Source organism: Saccopteryx leptura, chromosome 1, assembly GCF_036850995.1.
Source record: "Saccopteryx leptura isolate mSacLep1 chromosome 1, mSacLep1_pri_phased_curated, whole genome shotgun sequence".
In the NCBI taxonomy this organism is placed as follows: Eukaryota; Metazoa; Chordata; class Mammalia; order Chiroptera; family Emballonuridae; genus Saccopteryx; species Saccopteryx leptura.
In genome coordinates, this window is record NC_089503.1 from 285,676,339 (window position 1) to 285,700,586 (window position 24,248).

General features: G+C 36.0%; 1 protein-coding gene across 6 annotated transcripts in view; it reads right to left on the reverse strand.

Annotated features, from left to right (window-relative positions):
* ATF7IP (activating transcription factor 7 interacting protein) overlaps positions 1–24,248 on the reverse strand; it is a 111,608-nt gene that overhangs the window by 26,854 nt on the left and 60,506 nt on the right. For all 6 annotated transcript variants that reach the window (XM_066355335.1, XM_066355317.1, XM_066355326.1 and 3 more), the window contains exons 4-9: positions 23,796–23,941; positions 21,614–21,751; positions 14,139–14,204; positions 6,993–7,072; positions 5,720–5,808; positions 2,828–3,472 (exon numbers count right to left, since the gene is read on the reverse strand). In XM_066355335.1, the coding sequence (XP_066211432.1) occupies positions 2,828–3,472; positions 5,720–5,808; positions 6,993–7,072; positions 14,139–14,204; positions 21,614–21,751; positions 23,796–23,941 (1,164 nt within the window). The remainder of the gene's footprint in view (positions 1–2,827; positions 3,473–5,719; positions 5,809–6,992; positions 7,073–14,138; positions 14,205–21,613; positions 21,752–23,795; positions 23,942–24,248) is intronic.

Sequence of the window (24,248 nt, forward strand, 5' to 3'; positions counted from 1 at the left end):
TGAATCATCAAGAAGTGAAAAGCTTAAATAGACCCATAAGCAGGGAGAAACAGAAACAACTATCAAAAACCTCCCCAAAAATAAAAGGTGCATCTTATACATGGGGAAATACGGTAAATCAGAAAAAACTAAGAACTGTATGATTCCATACATAGGTGGAACACAAAACTGAGACTCATGGACATAAGTAGGAGTGCAGTGGTTACCAGGGGGAAGGTGAGGGGGGATAAGGAGGGGGACGAGGGGAGGGACATAAAAAGGGACAAATATAAAGTGATGGAGGATGATCTGACTTTGGGCGATGGATATACAACATAATTGACACCCAAATGATGTGGAGATATAGTATTTGCCCAAAAGCTATGTACTCTAGTTGACCAAAGTCTCTCTGCTAAATTTAATTGTCTAAATAAAAATTTAAAAAAAAATTCAGATTTGCTCTCACATCCCAGATGTTAATTATATGAGGGTGATATTAAGATTCAGTCCAACATTATTTGATCTGCCACTCATTTACTACTCTCTCAACTACTCTATGAAATACCAACACTATTCTGTATGAGAAATGTACTCAGAGGGCAAGTATACTTCTAATGGCCACATGTGAAATGTTTTTAAAAGGCTCTATATATTGAAAAAACTGGATAGCTACATGCAAAAAATGGAACCACAGACCATCTTTATATAACAAATACAAGAATAAACTCAAAATGTATTAAAAACTTAAATGTAAGACCCCAAACCATAAAACTTCAGGCAAGGGAAACAAAAGAGAAAGAAAACAATGGGGCTACTATCTCAAACTAAAAAGGTTTTGCAAGCAAAGGAAACCATCAACAAAACAAAACAGCAATGTACTAATTAAAAGAGGAGATTCACCAATGATATATTCGATGTGTTTAATATGCAAAATTTATTAAACTTTTATAACTCACACACAAACTCATACACCAAAAAGAAAAAAATATCCTCAAACAACCCAATTAAAAAATAGGCAGAGGACCTGAATAGAAATTTCTCCAAAGAGGATATAGAGATGGCCAGACATATAAGATGCTCAACATCACTAAAGATCAGTGAAATGCAAGTTAAAACTATAATGAGGTATCACCTCACACTTACCAGAATGGCTATCATCACTAAATCAACAAATAGTGTTAGCAAAGATGTGGAAAAAAGGGAATCCTTGTGCACTGTTGGTGAAAATGCAACTGGTGCAACCACAGTGGCATACAGTATGGAGTTTCCTCAAAAAAATAAAAATGGAGCTACCTTACAACATACTAATTCCACTTCTGGGTATTTATGTGAAGAAATTCAAAGCATAAATTTGAAAAGATATATATATATATCATCCCTATGTTCACTGCAGCATTATTTATAGTAGCCAAGATACAGAAGCACCCTACACATCCATTAAGACTGGATAAAGAAGATATAGCACATAGACATAATGGAGTATTACTCAGCCATATAAAAGAATGAAACCATATCATCTGCAGCAACATGGATGGACCTAGAGGGTATTATGCTAAGTGAAATAAGTTAGACAGAGAAAGACAAATACCATATGATTTCACTCATTTCATATGTGGAATCTAAAGAAAAAAACAAACTAAACAGGAAAGAGACTCATAAATACAGAGAACATACTAATGGTGGCCAGATGAGAGGAGGTTTTAGAGTCTGGGTTGAAAATGGTAAGGGATGAAGAAATATAGATTGGCCCTGGCCAGTGGCACAGTGGATTGAGCATCATCCTGCAGTACTGAGGTCACTGGCTTGATCCCGGAATTGCCAACTTGATCCTGAGGCCACCTGCTCAACCCTGAGGTAGCCAGTTTGAGCCCTGGCCTGGGTATATATGAGAAGCAATTAATGGGTGCACAACTAAATGGAGCAATGAGTTGATGCTTCTCTCTCTCTCCCTCTCCCCCCACCCAATCAACAGAAAAAAAAATACAAACTGGTAGTTACAAATAGTCACAGGGATGCAAAGTATAGCAGATGGTATAGTCAATAATATTGTAATAACTATGTATAGTGCCAGGTGGAGTACTAGACTTAGAGATGGAATCACTTCTTAAGTTATACAAATGTCTAACCACTATGCCATACCTGAAATTAATATAAAAAACACTGAATGTCAACTTAACTGAAAAAAAATGTACACCAAATGTTTGTTTCCTAAGAACAAGGAAGACTTAACAAATTTTAAAAGCAGATACAGTCAAGCTCCCCTTTTTGCAATACTTCAAAGTACATAGATATATACAAACAATCATGTCGTATGTGACAGGGGAAAATATACAACAGAGAAAACAAAGCAATCACTTTGTAGTAAATTAGAGGGCAGAACCTATTGTTAAGCTATTCAAAAATTTGGAATATGTAAGTGATGAATACAAAAAGGATTTTTCCATATGGATAGGGAACAAGTGATTTGTATTTTCCTCTTATAAGCATATAATTATGTCAAATGAATACTTTAAAATAAATTTGTTCTATTCAGATATTCTTGGCAAATGTATTATAAAAGTAATTCATAATTCTTGTTGCAAAGTCTAAATTAAAAATTCACCCAGATTATAAAAATTCCTAAAACATAAATACAAATGCTAACTTCTTACTCAAAATAAACTGTCTCAAATCTCGTTTTAATAATATCATTTCCTATGTAACTAAAAACTTACTAAAAACAGACTCCAGGACATTGTATTTACTCTGTCCTTCCAAAATTACTAACCACTTCCACAAACACAAAACTTCAATTATCCATAAGTCTTTAAAACGCTTTCATTTCTATTAAACCTGCACAATGACTTACCAATTCTTGGGGTGCTAGTGCTGCTCTGTTCTGCAGGAGATGAAGTACTAAAAGCAGAAATTGGAATTTTCATCTGTATAGGACCTCGGTTATTTGATGAGCTGTAGAGTCCTGATGGGCCTACTGTGGGTAGAGAAGTCCTTGTGGCTTGTACAATAGAATGTGCTGTTGGAACAGCCTGTACAGCAAGTGTGGTCCCTAATGGTGCAGCACTGGCAGGAGAGTTCCTCTGAATACTAGAAGTGGGTACAGAAGGAACGCTGTTTGGTTTAGTGGGGTTTGGCAAGGATGGCAAGGATGGCAAGGATACTGGATTTTTGGTAAGACCACTCACTGTAGGTGGGCTCTGTACAGAAATGAATTCAACGTTGCCAGATGGTTGATTAGTCACTATAGTCCCCGGATGGCTCTGTAGGAGCTGAGGCTGGGAGGATACTGCAACAGGTACGTGCAAAATCACTGGTAAAGACTGTAAAGAGATTGTAGGTTGGGGATTTCCACTAGGCACCTGAGTAGTAGCAACTACTGTAGCTGTGTTGGGTGCAGGAAGAACTGATGTTGCTGTCAGAGAAGCTGAAGTCACTGGAGTCTGTAATTTAGGCTGACTGCTGACAACTGTTGGAGTGACATGATTGGCTGAAGACACTACAGAAAGAAAAAAGTCTCAGTTTTAATGGCTATCTCCATTTACTAGCCAGGATAATAAAGCACAAAACAAACTTAATGCATTGTAGTAGATACAGTCAAGTCCATTATAATAAAGTTTTTTCCAGATTTGTATTCTTGAACTTCTTAGAATTAAATTTGTAGAAACATTTTTGCATCTTTGATTGGTACATTATGAAAACATCACAGGGTTTATGATTAATATGAAAGACTGCTATCTCATTATCAAAAGTTTCTGAAAATCACTATCATCACTTCAGAGTAACTGGAAAAAACTAATATCACTGAAAATCTGGTAAGATTGTATAGATATTTTTGAAACTACACTAAAAATTTACAAATGCTTTAGGACACTGGCAATATATAAACTCAAACAGAAAATCTACTAAGTGCCATCACTATTAATGAATAATAAGTAAACTTGGTCACATAGGTTACCATTTGGACCAGGTGAGACCTGATCTGTAGATGGACTTGTATTGAATTGCCTGGGAGAGGAACTTGAGAGAGAAAGCTGCCTGTGCTGACCCTCTATCGACATTCTGTGATATAGGAGAGCAGAGTGGAGATGGGAGGTGAACCACGGGAGCTAATCCCACAGACCAGATAAAAACAAAATGATGGTCACCAGGGTTAAATTTTGGTTCGTGTTTATTCTCATTTAAACAGGTTTGAAATAGATAACCAAGTTTCTTTCTCATTGATTTGTAGTGTTTCTTCCAAAACCACAGGCACACAAGAGCAGCAATTCGCTAAGTGTGATCCAGAAGAACCCCTGGGGATAACTGAGACCCTTTCAGGAGCTAGCAATGTCAAAATTATTTTCATAATAATAATAAAACATTACTTAACTTTTACACCATTAGTTATTTGTGCTGACGGAATAAAAGCAATGTTGAGTAAAACTTGAGGCTTCAGTACAAAAATCAATGTAATAGTACCAAACTAGCACTACATTTTTTACAATCATGTGTTTATAGTAAAAAGCAAACAAAATTAGTTCCACTTAATGTCTACGATAACATAATAAATATTAATTTTAATAAATCTCAACCATTGAGTACAGGTCTTAAAATTTTGAGTGAAGAAATAGGAAGTACACATCAAGCATTACTGCTGCATGCCGGAGTAGGATGCTGGCTCAAGAAAAGGGCTGGTATGACGGAGCTGTAGGCTGAGCTAACAGCTTCTTATGGAAGTCCATTTTTACTTTAAAGGGTGCCTTAGAGACATACTGTGGCTACTCACATTGGTATGTGGCAAATCATTTCTTGAAAGTAAATCAAGTAAGGCAGCCACTTCAAAGAGAAGAACCAACAGCATTTATTGGCAATAATAAAATTTGACTATTAAAAACAAAAGTTAGAACTTTGGAAAAAATTTTATCTGCCACTGAGAGCATGGCAACTTCCTAAATCTTTAAAAATTCGGAGGAGAATCAATAATGAAAAAATTAATGTAATTAAAATTATTAATGAGTTGTGACAATATTTGGAAGAATTAAGTTAGTGAGCATTTTCCAGATGATTAATGAATGGTATTAGTAAAAGGTCTAAGTGTAAGACAGATAAATGGATTTTAATTAAAAAGTTAGAAAAGTTCACTAGCATGGTTTCAGAGTTTAATAAACTTGACTTTCAAAGGAAATATCCACAATTCTTTAAAAGGGCTAGCCTTTTTCCAACTACGTATTTGTATGAGGCTGTTAATTTTCTTTCCATATTTCAACCAAAACAACAAATTACAACAGACTGCAGATATTGATATAAGAATCCAGATTTCATAGGCCATCTCAATGTTTTAAGTGAGACATAAGAGAAATTTATACTCTTTTCACGTTTTTTAAGCTTAGAACATAGCTATTTTTTATTAAAACATGTTATTTATGTTATATAATATGGGTAAATTATTTTTTAATGAAAAAGCAAACATTTAAAGATTGTTTTAATTTTTAATAAATATCAACTGACATAAAAACTTTGAGATTCGTAATAAATTTTAAAGATTATACAGGGATTTGGTGAACAGAATGTTTGAGAACCACTATAGTAGGCATTTCAATTCTTTATTTCCAAGCATATGTGTAATCTCAATGTTCAAATAAAATTTTATACTTAGCACCCAATTTTAGATCTATATGCTAAATTCATCCTCAAAAGAATATGAAAAGAAAACCAAAGTCTTCAGTTACTAAGAAAATGTATTTCAGTGAAAGAATATTATTACCTGTATTCACAGGAGTTTGAAAGGATGACGGTGTGCTCTCGCTTACATTTCTTTTGGACTCCAGCAACTGTCTCACTGTACCTGCATTTCTATGAAATATACATGCACACTAATAGTCAGTCATCGATATGCCATTCTGAGGAACATCAATTAGATAGATAAAGCAGTGGCCAATAGGAAAAAAGAGTGGTCAGACTTAGGGGTTGCAGCCCTAAGCTGCAAGTAGATGCACTGAGGGAAAGCTAACACACAGAATGCTGGGGTGAAAGACGGGAGATCAATTGCATCAGGGAGGTCTTCCTCTTATATTCTAATGTCCTCAATACTTTCACCAAAAAAACAAATGTAGGTCCTAATATCTGCAGACATTAGCTTTAATCACCCCTGACCAAAGCGTTTCTCAATTACTTGAGAGAGTATTATTTAGTACAAGTGGTTAAGGAAATCTACAATGGCTAAAGAAAGCGTTATAATAAGTTAGCAAAAGCAATATCCACAGATGAACAACTATAACAAAGCAAAAAATAAGGAAATACACTTAATCCAGTATACCAAACACGTATCTCTAAACAGATAAATAAGATTAGATTTCAAGATGTTTCTGCAAAGTAAAATCAGACCGTTTTTCTCCTAAAAACTTGACAGACTTGTTTATACACTGTTGGTAAAAATATAAACTGGGGCAGCCACTATGGAAAATAGTAAGACGTTTCTGCAAAAAATTAAAAATAGAACTACCATATGATCCAGCAATTATATGTCTGGATATTTATTTGAAGAAAACAAAAACATTAATTAGAAAAGATATATGCACCCTCATTTTCATTGCAGAATTATGCAGAATAACCAAGATATAAAAACAACCTACATGTACTTCCATGAATGAACGGGATAAAAAAGCTCTTCTATTGTACATACATGTGTGCGTGTGCGTGCTCACACTCAGGAATATTATTTAGTCATTAGAAAGAATAAAATCTTCCTATATGTACTAACATGGATGGCTATTGAGTACATTATGCTAAGAAAAATTAGTGAGAGAAAGACAAATACTGTATGATCTCTCTTATATGTGAAAGTTAAAAAAAATTTTTTTTTTAACTCGCAGAGACAGATTGGTGGTTGCCAAAGGTCGGGATTGGAAAGTGGGAGAAATGAGTAAATTGTTTTTTGTTTTTAGTTTAACCAATTTAAATTAAAAAAAAAGTAAGTCAGAAAAACAGGGGAATATAAAAACTAAAAGCTTGACAAATAGATTGTTTATTATTCTCACCTGTAGGGCACATTGTTATTGCTATTGACATCAACTACAGATTTTCCTGGTGATACAGGCACAGGAGGGTTTGGTGGATTCTGAGGGAGAAAAATACCAAGGTAAAATAAAACACAATATACAACAAATCTTTTTTTGTAGTGTGTGTGTGTGTGTGTGTGTGTGTTTCTTAAGTGAGAAGCAGGGAGGCAGAGAGACAGACTCCCACATGTACCCTACTGGGATCCACCCAGCAAGCCCACTAGGGGGCAATGCTCTGCCCATCTGGAGCCATTGCTCCATTGCAACCGGAGCCATTTTAGCACATGAGGTGAGTCCATGGTGCTATCCTCAGTGCCTGAGCCAACTTGCTCCAGTGGAGCCTTGGCTGCAGGATGAGAACAGAAAGAGTGAGAGAAGGGGGTGGGGGGGCATGCAGAAGCCGATGGTCACTTCTCCTGTGTGCCAACTGGGAACTGAACCTGGGATATCCATACGCCAGGCCAACGCTCTACCACTGAGCCAACTGACCAGGGCCCCAAATCTTTAAAAATAAGACTTTGAAGTACTTTATCAATTATTATTTGTTTCTTCTATAATACAATGAAAAATATTAATAACTGAGCTAAGTATCTGAACCTTAGAGTTGTCATTTATTGTCTTAAGCACAACTGAAATAACTGCTTATCATATGAAAGATGAATACAATAATTGTTATACCTCAGTTTTTTGAGATGAGTAAATAAAGAATATAAAAATGGCTTACATGCTGTAAGGGTTCAATAAATGTTAACAATAAAAATACAAATAATGAGCCCTGGCCGTTGGCTCAGTGGTAGAGCATCGGCCTGGCATGCAGCAGTCCTTGGTTTCGATTCCCGGCCAGGGCACACAGGAGAAGCACCCATCTGCTTCTCCACCCCCTCCCCCTCTCCTTCCTCTCTGTCTCTCTCTTCCCCTCCCGCAGCCAAGGCTCCATTGGAGCAAAGTTGGCCCGGGCGCTGAGGATGGCTCTATGGCCTCTGCCTCAGGTGCTAGAATGGCTCTGGTTGCAGCAGAGCAGCGCCCCAGATGGGCAGAGCATCGCCCCCTGGTGGGCATGCCGGGTGGATCCTGGTTGGGCGCATGCGGGAGTCTGTCTGACTGCCTCACCGTTTCCAACTTCAGAAAAAAAAAAAAGAAAACAAATAATGAACCAGACACAATCATACAGTAAACATCTACTGAATGTCCACATACACAACACTAGGCATCAGAAACTCAACAACGTATAAATTTATTCTTCCTCAGAAGCAATGGATTATCAATTGTCATCTTAGGTCTAAGATCAAAGTTATTTGTACAAGTTTTAGCTTGACTGGTGGTGGCTGAGGGGACAGAATGTTGACCTGGGATGCTGAGGTCCGAGGTTCAAAACCCCAAGGTTGCCAGCCTGAGCATCAGATCATTGACATGATCCCCAGGTTGCTAGTTTAGCTGAAAATCCTCCACCTCCAATCTAGACATGTATGAGAAGCAATCAATGAACTAAAGTGATACAACTATGAGTTGATGCTTCTTATTACTCTCCTTTTCTGTCTCTCACTGTATTTTTCTCTCTCAAAAAAATATATTTTTACAACTTTTGTTTAAAAATGACCACTTACTGCTGGGTGACTTCATAAATATGTCTCAATTCTGAAGTTAAGTAATTTTAGCCTTTTTTTCCAAAAAACGAGAATACAGAAATGAAACTATATCTACATATTAATTACCATTACTTGGGCCTCCATCAGTAATGACACTATTATCATTTATTTCTTAAATTGAGAAAAACAAAATAACTCCAATCAAGACTTAAGTGTAATAATAATACATGTTAAACCAAAAGTGTAAGTGCTTAAGATCACAACAGATACCACTAATCACTCTTCCCTTCTCAACAGAAAATGTCATTTTTTATAGAAAAAAAAAGGGATATTTTAAACAACCAGTATAGCACTGTACTAGTTGTGTATATAAATACAGAACAGAGAAAAGTAAAATAAACTGTTCTAAAAGTGTTTAAAATCTGCCTGTGGACACAAAGACATTTCAAACAAATAGGAAGCAAATTAAAACAACAGTGTAGTATAAATGGAAAAACGTTTTTTCATTAAATTTATTGGGATGACATTGGTTAATAGGATCATATAGGGTTCAAGTGTGCATTTCTAGGATATGTAATCTGTATATTGCATTGTTTGTCCATCACCCAAAGTCAAAAACTTTCTTTTTCCCAAAAAAAGCTTTTGGGGAAAGAAATGTATCTTTAAATAGGGCTTTGAGTAATCAGCCTACTCAAAATAGTTAAGATGAAGGTAAAGAACATTTCAGAAAGAAAAACAGAAAAAAGAGCAGTAAAAGCACAATAAAGTAATAAATGCAACTGGCTTAGAATACAGTATATGGTCATTAGAAGACCTTAAGCACTACAGTTTGGCATGTCAGCAAAATGGCAGACTAAAAAGCCCTATACCTTCTATCCCTTATGGAGATAATGACTTAACAATATAGAGTCCAAATGTCCCTTGTGAGAACCCTAGAAATAGTTGACAGGTTATAGAACTCTAAGGAAAAGCAAGACCAAGAAAAGGTACACTAGAGTGGGTAGTAAGGTCTACTGGCCTTACCCACCATAACCCAACCCCCTCCTCCTAACACAATGTGGCACAATCAAGAGAAAATTCCCCTACTTGTAGCTTTTAATTCAAGATAGAGTGAAATTGCATGTTAATAGTCAGGCTTTAGGGGGTATTTCCCAAGGAACTGGTTTCTGTCCCACCTAACCTGAAGGAAGTGGCACACACTGAATGTCTAGGGTCCAGATGAGAACAAAAGCTGCAGCTTGGTACAGCAACAAAAAAATTACAGTACAGACAGCGGGTGGATTTCCAAAACCATGGCTTATAAAACCAACATTGTAGCCCTGGCCAGTTGGCTCAGTGGCCAGGCATTGGCCTGGTGTGTGGAAGTCCTGGGTTCGATTCCCAGTCAGGGCACACAGGAGAAGCACCAATCTCCTTCCCCATCTTTCCCCTTCTCTTTCCTCTTTATCTCTCTCTTCCCCTCCTGCAGCCAAGGCTCCACTGGACCAAAGCTGGCTCAAGCACTGGGGACGGCTCCATACCCTCTACCTCAGATGCTAGAATGGCTCCAGCCACAAAGAAGCAATGCCTCAGATGGGCCGAGCATTGTCCCCTGGTGGGCATGCCAAGTGGATCCAGTCAGGCGCATGTGGGAGTCTGACTGCCTCCCTGCTTCGAACTTCAGAAAATAAAAAAAAAAAAAGAAAAAGAAAACCAACACTGCAATATGGAAGACAGATACCAGGGTGAACTCCTAAGTAGAAACACATGAGATGATGCAACTCTAGAAAAGGTTTGACAGACTCCAGATTATTTGCCTGGGTTGATTAGTGAAGGTCTTCCTCAGTACAAAGATACTTGGAAAAGACAGGAGAAGTGGCTATTTCATCAAATACCCAAATTTTAGTAAAAGAGAACTAGAAATACAAAGAAACAAAAAAACACAACCCAATCAAAGAAATAAATTTCTAACAACTGACCCTAAAGAAACAAAGACGTATAATTACCTAACAAAAAAATTTTTTAAATCAACATTAACAGAAAACTAAATGAAATTAGGGAGATGATGCATGAAGTAAATGAGAACACTAACAAAGAGATAAAAACTTTAAAATGGAATAAACAGAAATCCAGAAGCTCATACTCAAATGGTGAATTAATGAAAGCTTTTCCTCTATCAGGAATAAAGCAAAATAGCCTACCCTCACCAACTTCTGTTCAACATGATACTGGAAAGGCATTGTTAAGCAATGAAGCAAGAAAAAGAAATAAAGAGCAGTCAAATTATCTGTATGCAGATGACTTGATCTTATATTTAGAAAACCTTAAAGAGTCCACACACAAGAAAATGTTCAAACCAATAAATTCAGCAATGTTGCAGGGTAGAAAAATCAACACACAAAAATTAGCTGTATTTTTATATACTAACAATGAACAATCTAAAAAAGTAAAAAAATAATTCTATTACCATATGATCAAAGAAAATAAAATACTTAAAAAGTAAATTTAACCAAGAAGGCAAAAAACCTTTACAATGAAAATTGCAAAAACACTGTTGAAAGAAATTAAAGACACAGATACATAGAAAAATATCCCATGTTCATGGATCAGAAGACTTAATATTGTTAAAATGGCTAACCCACCCAAAGTGATGAAAGTTTCAATGTAATCCTTAACAAAATCCCAAAGAAAATTCTTTTGCAGAAATAGATAAAAGTAACCTAAAATTCATATGAAATCTCAAGGGACCCTGAACGGCTAAAACAATCTTGAAAAACGTTGGAGATTTCATACTTCTTGGTTTCAAGATATGTTACAAAGGTACAGGAATCAAAATAGTGTGGTACTAGCATAAAGACAGACATACAGACATATGGAACAGAACAGAGAGCCGAAAAATAAACTCATGTATTTGGTCAAATGATCTTTTGACAAAGGTGTTAAGGCTACACAGTGTTGGACAGTCTTTCAACAAATGATGTAAAAACTGGATATCCGAATGCAAAATATGCCATCAAGTCATTACATAATACACAAAAATTAATTCAAAATGCATTAAAGACTGAAACATAAGATCTAAAACTATAAAATTCCTAGAGGAAACAGGAGAAAAGCACTCATGATGTTGGATTTGGCAATAACTTCTTAGATATAACATCAAAAGCACACTCAACAAAAGCAAAAATAGACAAAGATTACATGCAACTTAAAAACTATTGCACATCAATGGTAATAATCAACAGAATGAAAAAAAAAACCCTACAGAAGGGGAGAAAATAATTGGAAATCATATATCTAATAAGAGGTTAATATCCCAAATATATAAAGAACTCCTACAACTTAATTATAAAAAAGTAACCTAATTTAAAAACGGGCAAAGGACCCGAACAGACATTTCTCCAAAGAAGATATGCAAAATGCTCAACATAAGAAAAGATGCTGAACATCATTAGAGAAATGCAAAACAAACCATAATGAGATACATCCTGACATCCATTAGGATAGCCATACTCACAAAAACAGAAAATAACAAGTGTTGACAAGGATGTGGAGAAACTGGATCATCTGTGCCTGGCTGGTGGGAACATAAAATGGTTTAGCCACTATGGAGGCGTCTCAAAAAATTCTGAGTAGAATTACCATATGATCTAACAATATCACCTCTGGATATTTCAAGTCCAAAAGACTTGAAACCAGGAATTCAAAGAGGTATCTGGCACACCAATGTTCACTACAGCATATTCATAAGAACCAGGAGATGAAAGCAGACCAAATATCCACCAATAAATGAGTAAAGAAAATGTGGTATATACATAGAATGAAATATTATTCAGCCTTAAAGAAGAAAATCCTGTCCATGCTACAACATAGATATACCTTGAGGACATTATGCTGAGTGAAATAAGCCAATCACACAGAATATAGATATTGTATGATTTCACTTAGAGGATTTCTAACGTAGTCAAAATCATGGAAATAGAAAGTGGAATGATGGTTCCCAGGGTTTATGTAGAGGGAAAAAAGGGAGCTGTTGTTCTATGGGTACAGAGTTTCAGTTTTGCAAGATGGAAAAGTTCTAGAGATCTGTTATACAACAATGTTAATATAGAAAATACTACTGAACTATAGAACTAAAAATGGTAAATTCTGTTATGTAGTTTCACCTATTTAAAATGAAGAGTTTTATAAATTTTTAATAAAAAAATTAAACAAATAAAATAAATAAAAAATAAAAAACAACTTAAGAGATGGAGAACAAATAATTAGTTGCCAGAGGACAGGGAGTTTGGTGGGTGGGACAGTTTAAGGTTGAAACTGTAAAAGGACAGCATGAGAGTGCCTGCCTTTACACTGATAAACAGTTCTATATATTTTTGTGGGATTATATAAAAATCTACACACAGGATCAAATTATTAAGAACTACAAGCACATGCACATACAATGAATTCATGTAAAAAGTGGTGAAAACTGGTAAGATCTATAAACTAATTTAGATAATGGTATCAGTTCCTTGTTTTGATATACTGCAGTTACTGTATTTTTTGCTCCATAAGATGCACCTTTTCCCCCCAAAAGTGGAGGGGAAAATGCCCGTGTGTATTATGGAGCAAAAAATATGGTATTTTATTAAATATTTTAACACAGCATTTGGTTTAGAATATATTTTTTCCTTATTTTCCTCCTTAAAACCCTAGATACGTCTTATGGTCATGTGCGTCTTATGGAGTGAAAAATGGGGGGGGCTGTGTGTGTGTGTGTGTGTGTGTGTGTGTGTGTATGAACATTTATTCACTGGGAAAAGCTGGGTGAAAGGTTGGTTCATAGAAGTCCATGTATAACTATGTATTGTTGTGATTTTCTGTGTGACTACCTTTATTACACAATAATTTTTTTAAAGTCAAGTAAAGAAGATATGAAAATAAATTAAGACAGAAAAATCCCATAGGAATAGTGATTATTACTGAAATAATTATTATTGGCAATTATCATGTGGCAGAAAATGGAATTATCTAGATATAAAAAAATGTAAAATGGAGAAAAAGTCAAGAAGAAGAGAAAGAAATTCAACTGAAAACTATAAAGTAACACACAAATGCTATATTAAATATATGTACTACAACATAACTAAGGAAACAACAAAAAGCAAAGCTAAGCTAGAAACTAGGGCTCATGCTGTGCTACCCAGCGTCAGAAAGGAAGGGGAGAACAGGGCAGCTGGAGGCAGCGGAATACTTAATACACTCTGGAGGAAAGGATAAGAGTCTAGACTAGGATGCCGGCAAGAATGCAAAAAGAAAGAAACATGGTAAGATAAATCCCAAAGACATCATTTCAAAGGTGCATAGAATGCCATCACATAAAATTAATCAATATGTCAAAACATGAAAAGGGTTAATAATTAGTTTTAGAATTGCAGTGCCAGAAGCAATGTGCAGGAAGTACAGAGTATGAAAGCACATTTCATTCCTCTAATAAAAGAAGAGTCTCCTCCTAACTCAGCATTTCCTGAGGTTATCACTTAAAGTTAAATGTTAATTGTTCAAGAAGAGAAATTCTTACTTCTTGTCTTTTCTTAAGATCTTCTTTGGCTGCTCCAAAGCGTTTGGTTAACCTAGCTATCTTGGCCTAAAAAAAGCAAAAATGAAACAAAGTAAGTAAAATTATGGCATTAAAATGGAACCCATGCATACATAACAAAAAATTCACAGATAACAGGATCCTCAAAAGATAGCTAAGAATAACAATAATAATAATAATAAAGCAACCTAATTGTAAAATGTTTTGAAAATAGAGAAATCATAATGAAAACTAAAATTACCCTTGAAATTAATACCCACAGGTAAACACTCTTAATTTTCAAAGATTAGCTTTTTCCCCCCAGAACGATGGATGTTTGCTCACGAACCAGTCAGTACATTTCTAAATATGTATGACTTTTTTCAATGCAGTTGTAACCACACATTACTTTCTCACAGAGGAGTATGTAGCATTAATAATAAGTAATACTAAGCATATCTGTAAGTCATAAAGATCCCTTGCTAATTGTGCGTATGGGTATACAGTCATCCCTCGTCATATCGCGGTTCACTTTTTGTGGTCTCACTGTATCACGAATTTAAAAATTATATATATCTAATTTTGTATCGTGTATTTTTCGCTGTATTGCAGGATTTTGTGGTATATAGGTATTTATATTTATTATTTTGATTATTTGTGTGGTAAAATAACTGTGAGAAAGGTTTATAAGAGTGTAGGGAGGGTTTATAAAGCCTTAAAATATATATAAACAATAAAATAAATATAAGGTCGCTACTTTGCGGATTTTCCCCTATCATGGGGGGTTCTGGAACCTAACCCCTGCGATAGATGAGGGACCACTGTATTCTACTGAATTAATATACACCATTGATTTTGTATATATTTGTACAATATATATTAAATCATATATATATACCACTTTGCTGGTAGATATGTCAATGTTTCTCAATGTACTGCTACAAATAACATTACAATTAATAATTTTGTTCTTTCAGTTTATTTCCTTAGGCAATTCACAGAGGCAGCATTTCTGAGTCAGAGTATATTTTTAAGATCCTTGTGTAAATGTTTTTCAGGAAGGCTTTGCTAATTTGTACTTTCAATACAGTTATATGGAAACTCACAATATTACTCTTTGAAACATTTAATTTCACATTTTGTTACTCTTTAATAATCTGACAAAAGTGTTACCTTGTTAGTGATAATATTTTTCAGTGACATTATTTTATTAATCATTTGTACTGCTTAAATAAACTGCCTGGTCACATATTTTGCCCAAATACATATTTCAAGAAGTCTGAAAAATAAAAACTGAATAGAAACAAAAAAATAGAAAAATTATCACATCACCACATGCATATTTTCTTCGTATTTCCTTTAAGTCTTATACAAAGGGATAGATGTGATATTCAATCTTTTTAACTTTACTATCAGTGCCATTTAATGTTAAATATACTTTCAAAAATTATAAAATAAACTTGAGTGTATCCATGAGCCCTGCCTAGGGAAGAGCTCCTACAAAACATTCCCTTTATCTAATATAAGCATATCGTATCATAAAAAAAAATGGTATTACTTATTTCTAAAGTTTCTTTCAAAAAGTGGTCACTTCTAAAGGAGACCCCAAAAACTTCCAATGTGTTTAAGTCCACTGATAAAGCTTAGGCAATCAATCACCTATAATTCCCAAGATAAATATTTTCTTCAGGACTTATTTATAAATATTAACACTAGGATATACAGCATAATTTTATAGTCTCAATACAGATTTACTTTTTTTGTGACTAAATTATTTCAAGTAATTTTTCCAAGAAAGCTATATGGAAAGGTGGTTTTGTACCCCAATTTATGTAAGAATCATTTATTTTTTTCTGTAGTCAGGCTATTTGGTTGGTATTCTATAAATTGCATAGTATGTATAGTATTACTATATTGTTTTTACTTAAAAATGAAAAATTTAAAAATCCTTTTGTACTCGTTATATATGAGAGAAGGTCTAGAACAACAAAAGTAGTTACCTCTAGAGCAGGGGTCTCAAACTCGCGGCCCACGGGCCGCATGCGGCCCGCCGAACAATTTTGTGCGGCCCGCAGACTAATCCACGAAGTTCAAAATATTTTGGATAAAATTAAGTAAGCCTAGGGGCCTACTTGTATTTTTCATTTCTCTAGCATCCTAGCTAGATATTAGCTTAGTTAACAGCAGTTGTGATGCGAACTACAGTTTCTGGTCGTTTTGTGACACTGAGTAAACTGCATGTACGATTGTGCTTGTTGTACTGATTTTTTTTTGTTTTCAACTGCAGTGAGAAAAGTGTTGCGTAACAGTTGCCTTTTGTAGACCTAGTGCGGCCCGCCGAATGGCTGTGATCTTGCTCTGCGGCCCACATGCTGAGTTGAGTTTGAGACCCCTGCTCTAGAGTCTAGGGTTGGCAAACAATGAGGGAGAATATAAACAGAAGGACTTCATTTTCATATCATAAATATGTGCAGTATTCACTTTTCAAAAAAATATTCTTCACATAAAAAAATTAAACTAGTGGCCCTGGCCGGTTGGCTCAGGGGTGGAGCCTCGGCCTGGCGTGCGGGGGACCCGGGTTCGATTCCCGGCCAGGGCACATAGGAGAAGCACCCATTTGCTTCTCCACCCCCCCCCTTCCTTCCTCTCTGTCTCTCTCTTCCCCTCCCGCAGTCTAGGCTCCATTGGAGCAAGGATGGCCCGGGCGCTGGGGATGGCTCCTTGGCCTCTGCCCCAGGCGCTAGAGTGGCTCTGGTCACTGCAGGGCAACGCCCCGGAGGGGCAGAGCATCGCACCCTGGTGGGCAGAGCATCGCCCCTGGTGGGCGTGCCGGGTGGATCCGGTCGGGCGCATGCGGGAGTCTGTCTGACTGTCTCTCCCCGTTTCCAGCTTCAGAAGAAATAAAAAAAAAAAAAAATTAAACTACTAGCAAAGAAAAGAACCAAAGTTTGAACAGTGACTTACTGTCTTTTAGCATTTAATATTCTAAAAAGCAATCAAAGAACAGCCCTTCTGTTCTTTTAATCTACAAAACTGTACAATTTTTTCAAAGTTGTAATTCAAACTATCTACCATCATATGTCCAAGATTGGGTCTCTATTTTGGCAAATACTCTATGAGATTTTTTAAAAACTTTATAAACATTCATTTTTGTTTATAGTTTGGGAAAGTTATATTCTATTGTTATATTTTTTATTACTATTTCATTTGCTTTTGGTTCCTTCCTTAGGGCACATCTGTAATTTCTTGATAATTGCATAATGGTAGCTATTTAAATATAAGTCACACCACTTTTGGAATTCAGACACATTGGGCCTTGTTTAGCAAAGTAGGCAAATCCTTACACCTACAGATAGGAATGTAAATGGGGTAGGAGCTCTGGAAAACCACTGAGTAGTTCTTCAATAAGTTAAACAAAGAATTACTATACAACCTATAATTCATACCTAGGTATATGCCCAAAAGATTTGAAAACATATTCAAATAAACAGTTGTGCATGAATGCTCACAGCAGCACTAGCCAAAGTATCTAAAAGGTAGAAACAACCACTGTGGAAGAATGCATAAACAAGACATGTGTGTGTGTCCATTTTATATATATATATATATTATATTATATTATACATACCTATACAGAATAGATTTGTTTTTTTCTTAGTGGTTACTCTGGGGATTACACTTAACATCTTAAATTAATACCCACTTATTTTCAAAAATATACAACAAATATTTTCAATAGTATACAAATATAAGTAAATATTATTTAGTCATAAAATATATGGTACAGCCAAACCGGTGGTGGTGCAGTGGATAAAGCATCGACCTGGACCACTGAGATCATTAGCTCGAAACCCCAAGGTCACTGGCTCTGAGCGCTGGCTTGTCAGTGTAGGATTGCTGGCTTGAGTAAGGGAATTGTCCACATGATCCCAAAGCTTGCCAGCTTAAGGCCAAAAGTCACTAACATGAAAGGACCAAGGTCACTGACTTGAGCAAGGGAACACTAGCATGGTCTCCGTCAAGGCATGTACAAGAAGCTCAATGTAGAATTAAAGTGAAAGCAACTATGAGTTGTTGCTTCTCACTCTCTCGCCTTCCTCTCTCGGAAGCAATCAATGCACAACTAAAGTAAAAGTACCTACAAGTTGAAGCTTCTCACCCTCTCTCTTTCCCTCTCTCAAAAAAATAAAATAAAAGAGTGGTACTGAGATGCTATAATGCTCATGAACCTTGAAAACATAAGAGAATGAGACCAGACACAAAAGTTCACTATTGTATGATTCTCTTCATACAAAATATGCAGAGTAGGTAAATCGAGAAGACAAAAAGTAGACAGACTATAGTGGTTGTCCAGGGCTAGGGAGAAGGGGAAATGGGCAGTGACTGTGTCATGAGCACAAGTTTTCTTTTGACATGATGAAAATGTTTTGGAACTAGATAGAAATGATAGTTACATAACAATGTGAATGTACTAAATGCCACCGAATTGTAAACTTTAAAAGTTTTTATCTGAATTTTACTCCCAGAAAAACTAAATATCAGAACAACACAGGAAGAGCCAGAAATTAAGCTGGGCTTAGTGAATTCCATTAGTGAATGAGAGAAATAATTTAAAGTTGGAAGTCTAACATCAAAAATATTATGAACACTGATATTCTATAGGGCAGTGGTGAAGCTTGGTATTAGAAAAAGTAGATCTAAAACTAGATCAATTGAAAATCAGAAAATGAAGGCTTCGGCTAGTTGGCTCAGCGGTAGAGTGTTGGTCTGGCATGTGAAAGTCCCAGGTTCAATTCCTGATCAGGGCACACAGGAGAAGCGCCCATTTGCTTCTCCACCCTTCCCTCTCTCCTTCCCCCCCCCCCCCCTCTCTCTCTCTCTCTCTTCTCCCGAAGCCAAGGCTCTACTGGAGCAAAGTTGACCCAGGAGCTGAGGACACTCCATGGTCTCTGCCTCAGGTGCTAGAATGGTTCCAGCTGCAATGGAGCAATGACCCAGATGGGCAGAGCATCGCCTTCTGGTGGGCATGCCAGGTGGATCCTGGTCAGGCACATGCGGAAGTCTGACTGCCACCCCACTTCTAACTTCGAAAAAATACAAAAAAAAGTCAGAAAATGAATACTGATTTCAAATAATACACAACTGAGAAATACATAGGGCAATGAAACCAGCAGTATTTTAGAAAGATGAGGATAATGCTTGGGAAGGACCAGCAAGAACTTAAAGGGCAATTAAGGAAATAGGTAACAATGGCCTTGTGTAAACTAAGAGGAAGCAAAAGACAGCCTTTTACAATAAATAAAAATGTTGTAATTTGAAACATATACAATCCTATTAACCAATGTCACACCAATATATTTAATTTTTTTAAAAAGAAATAAAAGTTATAATTTGGCAATTCACTGTACATGAGAAATGATAGAGAGAAATCAGTTTCCAAAAATTCAAAAACTGTCGATAAGAAGAACAAAGGAAAGATATTCCTCGATTTTTCCAAGAACTCAAGAATTGTTGAATAAGGGAGATTTCTTAACAGAAGAAAAGAATGGTTTGGGGTTAGATTCAGATACTGAGGTTACAAAGTAACATCCAAGTGCAAAGCTTTATATTAAATGTCAAGAGATCTGTACCTTAAGTGAGAATATAGAAGTAAAAATTTCAGGTTTTAAAATTATAAAATCAGGCCCTGGCCGGTTGGCTCAGCAGTAGAGCGTCGGCCTGGCGTGCGGGGGACCCAGGTTCGATTCCCGGCCAGGGCACATAGGAGAGGTGCCCATTTGCTTCTCCACCTTCCCCCTCCTTCCTCTCTGTCTCTCTCTTCCCCTTCCGAAGCTAAAGCTCCATTGGAGCAAAGATGGCCCGGGCGCTGGGGATGGCTCCTTGGCCTCTGCCCCAGGTGCTAGAGTGGCTCTGGTCACGGCAGAGCGACGCCCCGGAGGAGCAGAGCATCGCCCCCTGGTGGGCAGAGCGTCGCCCCTGGTGGGCGTGCCGGGTGGATCCCGGTCGGGCACATGCGGGAGTCTGTCTGACTGTCTCTCCCCGTTTCCAGCTTCAAAAAAATACAAAAAAATAAAAAATAAAATAAAAAAAAATATATATATATATAAAATCATAGTGGTAGCCGTTGGACTAAAAAAAACATGAATGAAATTAAATTATTCTTAATTAAATCTTTAGACATTTTCAACTTCTAATTCAAAATTCTCAACAGTAGTAGTAAATTAAGTTTAATAATAGAAAGACCTGTTAAAGGTAGGAAACAGGATAAGTGTTATTCTAAATAGTGCATTACATAATTACTACAAAGATCTTACTAAAAATAAAGTTTCATTTCAAACAAAATTAACAATACAAAACCAAGAAAATAACTTTTAGTTTAAAAAATATAATACATAAATTCTAGTCATATTTGCTTGCAATTGTTTTTATAAGTGGGAAACAGTGACTGTATTTTCATGGAGCACTTTTACCTCATTTGTAAAATAAGCCTCTAAAAGTGGTTTGCAACTCAGCATCTGTAGACTATTCTCATATTTCTGATAGCCTAACAGAAGCCACACATTCACTTATGACTGAATAAACCAATAAAAACTTCCAGTTTTTTTAGTGTTGGAATAAAATGGATCACTACAGCATGTTATCATGTGCTCGTTTCAACCAATTAGAAGTTCTGACACTGTATGTTAATATATAACTATATTTAATAAAAAACAAAAGTACTAATTATTAATACATATTAGAAATCTAACATCTTTAAAACATGGCAGGAAGTGGATTAATATACAATAATATATTACAACAAATATTATATTTTATGCATGACATATGAAACAGTTTCAGCCTTTCTTCAGTGACTAAAAAACATTTAAAGAGCCACTAAGTTACATAATTTCTGAAGCTGTGTTATCGGCTACACTGTGTGTCTCAAAAGCTCACATATTGACATCTGAACCACGAGTATCTCAGAAGATGATCTTATTTGGAAATAGAGTAGTTGCAGAGATAGTTTAGATGGGGTCATACTGGTGTAGGGTGGGCCCCAATCCAATATGACTAGTATCGTTGTAAAAAGCGGAGATTCAGACACAGACACTCACAGGAAAAGCGCCACGTGCAGATGAAGCCAGGGATCAGGGTGATGCGTTTATAAGGCAAGGAACACCCAAGACTGTCAGTAAACAAACCATCAGAAACCAGGAGACACATGGAACAGATTCTTCCTCACAGCCCTCAGAAAAAACCAATCCTGCCTACACCTCAGTCTAGGACTTTCAGCCTCCAGAATGGTAAGACAATATGTTTCTGTTGTCCAAGCCACCCAGGCTATAGTACCAATTTATGGCAGCCCTAGGAAACTAGTAGAGGCTCCTCTTACTTCTAAAATTTGCAAGTTAAATGTATTGTATTGTCAATTTCAAAAACCGTACTATAAAAAATAAGTTATAAAATGGGTATACAATTCAAGTCAGTGTACAAACCTGTAGTTCAGTAAGAACTGTTTTATGCCTCTTGTTACATTCGATCTTTTCCACTCGTGTTTTTAATTCTGCCAAAGTCTTGTCAAATACAGCACACTGTAGTGCACACAGTTTTTCTTCCAGCAACCACTGTACAACCTAAAGAAATAAATAGTTCTTTGTTACAGTAAAGAAAACATTTCAGCAAGCAGCTGAATTCTTAAGTACTAATGTACAACAGACAATGAAAAAAGCATGCTGGCATCCATAACACAACGCTATCTGCTGAAAGCCTCCACCACTTCTACATATATAATATCTACCACAAAGAAGAATATATGCAAAACAGAAATTTTCCAGATGGTGAAATTGACAAATAATTTAAAATGGAAATTTTAATATTTTTTCTCCTATACTCAATCATAATTTAAAAGAAACCAGTTAAAAGAACCATATTTTTAAATTTTTTATCTGTCCCAGATGATATTGTTGTGAAACATCAAGAATGCCACTGCACTATAAAATTTCTATGAAACAATTTTAAATGTCCACTTACAATTTCCATATTTATCTCCTCATGGACTCCTAACAAAGAGGACACATGGTGCATGTCCATGGACCACACTTGAATGACACTGTTCAAGAAGAGCAAATTCTGACCCTGATTGGTTAGCTCAGTGAGTTAAGAGTGTTGTCCCAAAACAACACAGTTGCAGGTTTGATCCCGGGTCAGGGTACACACAGGAAGCAATCAAAAAAATGCACAGAGTGGAAAAACAAATGCTTTGCTGCCCCCTCCCCTTTCTCTCCCCCCTTCCTCTCTCTGTCTCTCTAAAAAATCAAAGCCCTGGACAGATAGCTCAGTTGCTTGGAGCATCGACCCGGAGCACGGAAGTTGCCAGTTTGATTCCCTGGTCAGGGCACATACAGGAGCAAATTGTCTCTCTCTCCCTACCTCTCTCTCAAAAAAAAGAAAAAAAAAAATTCTCAGTACACATAAAGTTTTCAAAATTCTTACACATAACTATCTTCACATTTCCAAAAGCTTTACAAGAAATAGTAATAAACATTATTTATTTCCATATGACCAAAATATTGGAAAAACAAAAGCCACTGGTTTTTACTGCCTCACTATTCCTTCTTCTAGTGTGAATATTTATACCATATCTTAGTGGAAGAATACTGGTCTAAAACTTAGATTATCTATAATTTTATTATTAAATTGGTAAGACATCAAAAATTATTTTCACCTTAGTTTCATATTCTCTTAAAAAAGGAATTTGTCATAAACATTAGTGAAAACATTTTGAAAAATATAAATACTACATATTTTCAGTTCTATGCCTAGTTTAGCAGATGGAGCAGTGGTGGGTGGTGGTTCAAAATCCATACTTAAAATACTCCCTTTCTCTCTAGTCCTTTGAAAGCCTTGTCTCTACCATTTTTAATAGTAATACATAAAGATTTTTAGAATATAGGACATTATAACCATGAAACCAGCTTATTATAAAGATTAAAATATTAACATATCCTGGGCGGTTGGTTCAGTTGTAGAGCGTCAGCCCGGCATCTGGATTTTCTGGGTCTGAGTCCTGGTCAGGGTACAGAGGAGAAGCACCCATCTGCTTCTTCATCCCTCTCCCTCCCTCTCTCTCTCTTCCTCTCCTGCAGCCATTGCTTGATTGGAACAAGTTGGCCTCGAGTGCTGAGAATGGTTCTATTGCCTCCACCTCAAATGCTAAGAAGAACTCAGCTGCTGAGCAATGGAGCAGTGGCCCCAGATGGGCAGAGCACTGTCCCCTAGTGGGCTTGCCAAGTGGATCCCTGTCAGAGTACTTGTGAAAGTCCCTCCTTTCACTGAATAAAATTTTTTTAAAAAATTAACATATAAGACTCTAATGTTTCTATTAGAAAAAAGTTCAATATAAAAGAATAAAATCTGAAAACTAATATTCAGTTTTGTTACTAAAACAAGTAACAGGCATCATCACATCTCTCTTCCAATTTGATAATTACTACCATATCTAAAAAATGTGGCATTAAAAAAGAAATTTTAAAATTAAATTATTAAGGATAATAAGTTCAATACTTTCTTCAAGTTCTCTTTTCATATGAAAAATATAGAAAAATTTCAAAAATCTAGAAGAATAAAGATGGTGGTGCCTTTTACTTAAGATGATTTTTAAGTTATAATCTATGACACCTTTTGTAGCTTCTGGTTAATATCTCCTTTGGCTGTAATCTTTACTTGAAATTCTGCCTCATATTCTTCCTCCATATATCGACGGCGTTTGGACTGTACATTATCCATATCCTCTGATTTAGAACGTTTTCTTCTGGAAAATTCAACTGAGAACAAAAAAGCATAATTGTCAGTCAAGTGTTTTTTATTATAGACTTTAATGTTTATTCACCATCCTCAGAAACATTATTTCTAGCTATCACAATAGCATTTTCAATCATTTTATAAATTATTTTTGATTAAGAAAAGTACACAGATAGCTTTTAGTTTTAAACTTATTATTTTCAATATGCTAAGAAAGAACTTCCTAATGACTAAGGAATGTAAAATGTAAGCACAGAATATGCTATGCTTGAAATCTTTGTATTAAGATGGAGAAGCATGCCTGACCCATGGCGGCACAGTGGAGAAAGC